General features: G+C 33.0%; 1 protein-coding gene and 1 pseudogene across 2 annotated transcripts; one reads left to right on the forward strand and one right to left on the reverse strand.

Annotated features, from left to right (window-relative positions):
- Positions 1–659: 659 nt before the first annotated feature.
- On the forward strand, positions 660–3,576 carry LOC140963484 (uncharacterized). Of its 2 annotated transcripts, none has more exons than XM_073422826.1 (3): positions 660–1,011; positions 1,097–1,533; positions 2,003–2,854. In XM_073422826.1, exons 1-3 carry the CDS (start codon positions 847–849, stop codon positions 2,013–2,015), a joined length of 615 nt encoding a protein of 204 aa, XP_073278927.1. In that variant the 5' UTR covers positions 660–846; the 3' UTR covers positions 2,016–2,854. The 2 variants fall into 2 exon arrangements, with proteins under 2 accessions (XP_073278927.1, XP_073278926.1); XM_073422825.1 differs by lacking the exon at positions 2,003–2,854 and adding an exon at positions 2,862–3,576 and having other exon boundaries at positions 668–1,011.
- A 2,282-nt stretch (positions 3,577–5,858) lies between these two features.
- Positions 5,859–6,576, reverse strand: LOC140962663 (jasmonate-induced oxygenase 2-like; annotated as a pseudogene).
- Positions 6,577–6,901: the final 325 nt, after the last annotated feature.

The raw sequence follows: 6,901 nt of genomic DNA on the forward strand, positions 1-6,901 counted from the left end.
CAAGATTTATAACAAGTTTTTTGAAAAATTTATTTTTATTATTTCTGATCTTTATTATATAATAACATTATATAATATATTAAATATATACACAATAAATAAATAAACACTAAAATAAATATTATTACTTTTGTTACCTTTTTATTCTGTTTTGGAGCTTAGAAAAATATGGAGGACTTTTAGAGCTTCGTGCTGATAACGTGTTGTAAAAAAGTAAAAATTTACGGTAAAAAGTAAAAATCTCAAACTCTCAAAATTATCACACTACACACTTTATAATATTTTTCTCTCAACTCAATTGTGATTTTCTTTACAAATGAGAGATCTATTTATAGAATTTCTTTACAAATAATCCAAAAATAAATTACATCATTACCTTCATCATCACACACAAATTTCTAATTTTTACAAATCTTATTTTCAACATTCAAATATTCAATACACATGTTTTAAATATTAATTTTCAACATATCAAAGTTAAGTCACGAAATAATTGAATTATCTAACTAATTGATCACAAAAAAAGTGACGAGAGATAATATTTTAGCTGTCAAAGATGAATTTGACGTCATCGATGAATATGAATTTTACCCCTAAGTAATCGCTGTGTAGCCCCGGGAGATGACATGTGAATTGGGCCTAGAAGTAGGCGTCGTACATAAAATTGATACTGTGCGTAAAACCCATTAGCGTGCATTTGGGAGTTTTGAATTTTCATGGTGGCCTAGACCCAATAGTCGATTCATAAACCCATCGGCATCTTCAGACGTGCTACTGTAGTCTTGTGTTCCGTCCACAGGTGGAATTTTTGAGGATTGGATACGTTGATTCTTCGAGGGAATAAGCATGGGTGTGGACTACTACAAGATTCTTCAAGTGGACCGCTCCGCCAATGACGAAGAGTTGAAAAAGGCCTACCGCAAACTCGCCATGAAGTGGCACCCCGACAAGAACCCTAACAACAAGAAGGATGCGGAATCCAAATTCAAACAAGTTTCTGAGGCCTACGATGTAAATGAATTTTGCCCTTTTCTTCTCATGCCGTGTTTTTTTGTTTATTGGATTGTAATTCGAGTTGTTTGTTTGATTGATGTAGGTGTTGAGCGATCCGAATAAAAGGGCTGTTTACGATCAGTACGGGGAGGAAGGGTTGAAGGGGCAGGTGCCTCCGCCGGGTGCTGGTGGGTTTCCCGGCGGGATGGATGGAGGAGGGGCCAACGCGTTCCGGTTTAACCCACGTAGAGCGGAGGATATATTTTCGGAGATTTTTGGATTCGCAAGCCCGTTTGGGGGGATGGGGGATACGGGCGGTGGCTCTAGGGTTGGTGGGTCGGGTTTTCCTAGCAATATGTTTAGGGACGATATATTTGCTAATTATAAAAATGCTGCTGCAGCAGGTGGTGAAGGGAGCTCGGCCGGTGCTACCCGGAAGGCCGCCGCCATTGAAAGGATGTTGCCTTGTAGTTTGGAGGATTTGTACAAGGGGACTAGCAAGAAGATGAAAATTTCGAGGGATATTATGGACTCCAATAGGTAAAGTCTTCACCTTTTTATGTTATTTAACAGCTTTATCAGCTATCATGTTCTTGTTCGAATTTAATCTAGCTGGATTCGATTGCATAAGCTTTGAATTTGTTACAGATTTGTTTGTGTGTGTGAGGTATTTGAATTGATTGGTAGATTTATGTTTGAGAAAGGGTTTATGTTTGAGAAAGGATCAGTTTTGGTTGCATAAGAGATGCCACCATTAGCACTTCATCTAGTGCAAGTGAGTGAGGCAATGTCCACTGCTCGTTTGGTTGTAAATTTTAGAAGCTTTTGTTTCTTTTAGGTAAAAATGTGCGGTGGAATTGAAGTAAGATACTTTGCATATGTTAAGTAAATATTCCATTTACAAATGCAAATCAGGCTTAAATGTTCTAATGGTTTGTTTAGCAGTGGTTCTGTGTATTTGTCGACAAAAGAAGATATTGTACCATTATGTACCTTACCTTATATCTAGGACATGTCGGTGACTTGGTGTTATGCCAAATTTAAAGATATACGCAGAGGGAATCAAACATGCTTCTAAATGGCGAAGTTCTAGGCTGGGAAGAAACAAAAGCAGTAGCACAGCTGAAGGGCGGTCGGCAGGGATTTTTTTTAATAGACCCATTTTTTTATATTAGTTTACATATACAAAAATGGGATTTCAAGTTTTTACGAATTCTTTGTTCCTCGGTTTAATTCCTGGTTTTGCCAAAAGCCCTGAAAAAATAGATGTAAGAAGCTTTATTTCTATACGGTGTGCTGTATTTGTGTCCTTATTCTTTATAAGGTTCTTTGGTACCGATATATCGTGGCAAAACAAGCTCATAGATTCCCTAAATTCACCTTCATAAACTTCTACGCATTTGGGAAACAAACTTTCCAAAAATGGTTTTGTTTTGTGTGGTTTTACTTTTAGGAGGCAAGCAGTACGTTACCGGCCAGATGATGTGCTTGAGAATTGGTCCAGACCTATGAGCAATTGTTGTCCAAATAGAATTATCAATATCGTGTTCATAATTTATATTTGGCAATATTGATCACTATAATCACTACATAGAAATAGTTCTCTAACCGAAAGTCGTAAAATTTTGCTCGTGTAATTGCGTTGAACTTGGTGATCAATGCCACTCTTTTACGAGACTCTTGTCTTTCAAACTCGGTATCGCCTAAAGTTGATGTTATTTTCTAGAGCTGATTGATGTATACATCTTCTGGTACTTGTTCCAGAACAGAATGTATAGATTGTGTAGCCAATGTAATAAAATAATGGTAACTAGCATTGAGCAACCCTGCCTATAGTTTGTTATGTTGGATCAATTTTATGTTTGCAGGAGACCAGCTACCGTGGAGGAAATTCTCACCATTGCAATCAAACCCGGGTGGAAAAAAGGAACGAAGATTACTTTTCCAGAAAAAGGAAACGAGCAACGAGGTGTCATACCCTCAGACCTCGTCTTCATCATCGATGAAAAGCCTCATAACTTATTTAAGAGAGATGGAAACGACCTAATCACCACCCAGAAGATTTCTTTGGTCGAAGCTCTGACCGGCTACACCGCACAAGTGACGACCCTTGATGGCCGGAATCTGACAATACCAATTAACAGCATCATTAGCCCCACATACGAAGAAATTGTTAGAGGAGAAGGGATGCCGATCCCGAAAGAACCTGGCAAAAAGGGAAACCTAAGAATCAAATTCAACATCAAGTTTCCTAGTAGGCTGACTTCAGAGCAGAAAACTGGCATTAAAAGGCTATTTTCGCCTTCTTGAACACTAGTGGTGCAGTTCTTAGAGTACTGCTCTAAGCTTGTGCTATTTATTTTCATGGTTGGTTGGAGTTTTGTCCTTTTAGTGGCAGTTCTTTTAGATTTCTTCATTTATTTTTTTTTAATGTTTGTTTATTGAATTAAATCAAACCCTTCTGGCCTTCTGTAATTTTATGCGATCCATTTTGTTTGCGAGTCTTAATTGGCAGCCAATTTGCATATATGCTTTGACATCATTTGGCTCATGAAGTGTATAATATTGACTACATTAGAGTTACCATTTGTATATCTTTGTTTTATCCGATGTTTTCCTCAAATTATACGTTTGGTTAAATTTATACATTATTATGTTATCCGTGTATATTGATGTTCTCTATGCTGCTTGATCTTCTCCCTTCGGTATGCATGATTCTAAAAAAATTATTAAATAATTTTTATTATAAGTTTTTTAGTATCATATTAAAAACTATCTTAACTTAGCTTCTCGACATGCATTTATTTAACATCCATTAAAAAAGATATTGCTCATATGAAGATTTTGTTATCGATACAAGAATTATTTCATATTAGATTGGATAAAATAATCGAAAATTTAAATTTACTATATCAAAATCAACATTTCAAAAATTTAATGGACTAAAAAATTACAATTGTAGTTTTGTATATTTATCTTTTTTTAAAAAAAAACTTTGTCTTCTATATAAGTAATGACAAAAACTTATGTGAAACGGTCTCACGGGTCGTATTTGTGGGACAGATCTCTTATTTGGGTCATCCATGAAAAAGTATTACTTTTTATGCTAAGAGTATTATTTTTTATTGTGAATATGTGTAGGGTGGACCCGTCTCACATATTAAGATCCGTGAGACGGTCTCACATGAGATCCACTCATAAATAAATTTCAGTCTCGATCCACTCTCTTTATTTTTTTAAAATATGGTCGTGCACACGTGAAGTCACACGATAAAAATGACAAATTATTTTTTTTAAAGAATAAAGATAGCATATCATAGCTAAAATTTATTAACATAGAAAATAAAATTCGAAAAAAATAAATATACAAATAATATTTTAATTATCAGTATGTCACAATATATTTATATCTACTTTAATTACTAGTAATCAAGGGCAGATCCATGATTTTATGTTTGGGAGGGCTGCATATCAAGTGACGACAATGTACAGTAGTGTCGGTACTACCAATTTCTTATGATGGTTGTCAATTTCGTTCTTTTGATTTGTGGTTTATACGTTATTTTCACAAAATTTTATATTTGAGTGTGAGAAATATAGAAATCAAAATTTAACTTAATAAATTTTGTTATCGATACAAGAATTATTTCATATTAGATGGAGAACTAAAAGACACGGACCTTGAGTCTAAATCGAAATCAAATTTTAATTTAATAAAAATCCTAATTTCCTTTTTTTGTCATTTTATACTTTATTTTTAAAATTTAATTGAAAGAACATAATAATTTTTTTAGATCCTTTTTAATAAAAAAAAGTGAATTAACATAAAATTTTTAAAGTTAGGTTTTGATTTCATAAGAGATGTCAATGGTTAACGTCAATACTTAAAAAAGACAAAAAGTTAATTCAACTCAATAAAAGCTCAATTACATATATTGAAATTGGCTCCATTGAAAAATATCGAAAATAAATAAAAATTTAAGTCCAAGACAAATATATAAATTTTTTTTAAAAAAATACTTGAATTGCGGGCTACAAAAATCGAACCAAGTACAGTGTCAGTATTCAACAATTTGCTCTGTAAGACGGCGCCGTTTCTTATTTTTCCTCCCCACAAATATAAATAAAAAAACGTGCGATTTTAGTCAATACATAAGAAAAATCAAGTTCAAATACTGCAGTTATCTTATTTATCCACTTGAGGTGGTTGATATTTATATTTTAATAATACATACAAATAAAATATTATATTATTCAAACAAAAGTCTCAAATATGATGATTAATTATTTATTGACATTTTTTTTATCTATATTTATAAATTTAGTCCTATCTTTATTTATATTTTAAAAATTTTAGATACTCTATTTTTTTATTTAAAAAAATATATGAAAAAATCATTAATTTTAAAATAACAAAAATTATCGAATTTAGATAAATATTTGTCTACGAACAAGAAAACACTAGTATATAATATAATATATACTATTATATAAAAAATATGTCACTTAAAGAACATCATCTTTTGTTTCNAGAACATCATCTTTTTTTTCCAAAATTATCCTTACACAAATATTTTTTCTCAAGATTGTCATTGCAACTTATTTTCAATATTACTCCTTCAAACTGCACTATGGCTCATCACTAATTTATATCAATTATTATTAAATTAAACATAAAATTAAAAAAAATCTTATATAAATTACGATTATAATTTTACACGTGTGTGCATAATTTTCTATTTATACTACCGATTAAAACCAAATAACACTTATAATACATAAACCTATCACTCACAGGTGATAAACATTTCTATATAGAATTACATTATTAACATTTAAATATCTTACTATTATATAATACATTATCATTTGATGAGAGATTCTACTTGGGATTTTCCACAAAGCCCTTTGGTCCTAATGTAGCGTCGGTACTCATCAAAGGTCATGGACGGGTAAGTCCAATGATGATCTTCGGTCACGAGCTGCGCGCTCGATCAGCATGTCACCCCTTGGGTTGTAGAAGAGAGCAAGGGATAGCCTCTCTTTCTTCGCATTCATCACCACTCTATGCTCCACACTTTTGTAATTTGCGTTGCTCAAAATCTGTATAATGAGTTTCACGAATCAAGTAGTTCGGACCGGATCAAGCAATAAGTATACGTTTGAAATATAGAAGAGAGAAATAAATAATTTGAGAGTACCTGAAGTTGATCTCCCATGTTGACGATGAAGGCATCGGGAACGGGCTTAACTGTGACCCATTTATCAGTACGGCAAACTTGGAGCCCCAACACGTCGTTATCGGGTGATAACAGGGTCATGTCACCCGGATCCGAATGAGGCGACAGGCCTAATGTGAGATCCGGTTGTGGGCATTTTGTGTACGTAATAGTTAACCCTCATGCACGTGCTCGTGTCTTCTCCTTCGAAAGCAGCTTCTTGAAGATAGTCTTCTGTTTTACACCAGATTAGCTGACAAAATCTTCATCAACTTTCCTCCCAGTTTAACCACTCCCCAATCAATTCCCTACAGTTGTTTAAAAATTTCGAAATTTAGAGTTCTACAAGTTGTTTTGTTTATGATTTTTGTTCGGTTAGTCATTAAAAGTCGGTTTTAATGTAATAATCAAGCTTGTCTTTTGTTTTTACTTTTTTTTTACGGTTTTATTCATTTATTGTATTTGACGTCTACCAACTCTCCAACAAAAAAAAAAAAAAAAAACTGATGATTTATGGAATAAAAACCAAAATATGTCGATATTCAACGATTTTTGAAAATTTACTTTTACTATGATATAATTTGTTTTGATGTGATGAAAAATAATTTGAGATAAATTAAGGGAATTTATATATACCCGCAAGAAATAGGGAGACTAGGCCACTTGTTTTGATACCTCAACCATAGAGG

Source organism: Primulina huaijiensis, chromosome 17 (assembly GCF_012295235.1).
Source record: "Primulina huaijiensis isolate GDHJ02 chromosome 17, ASM1229523v2, whole genome shotgun sequence".
Lineage (NCBI taxonomy): Eukaryota > Viridiplantae > Streptophyta > Magnoliopsida > Lamiales > Gesneriaceae > Primulina > Primulina huaijiensis.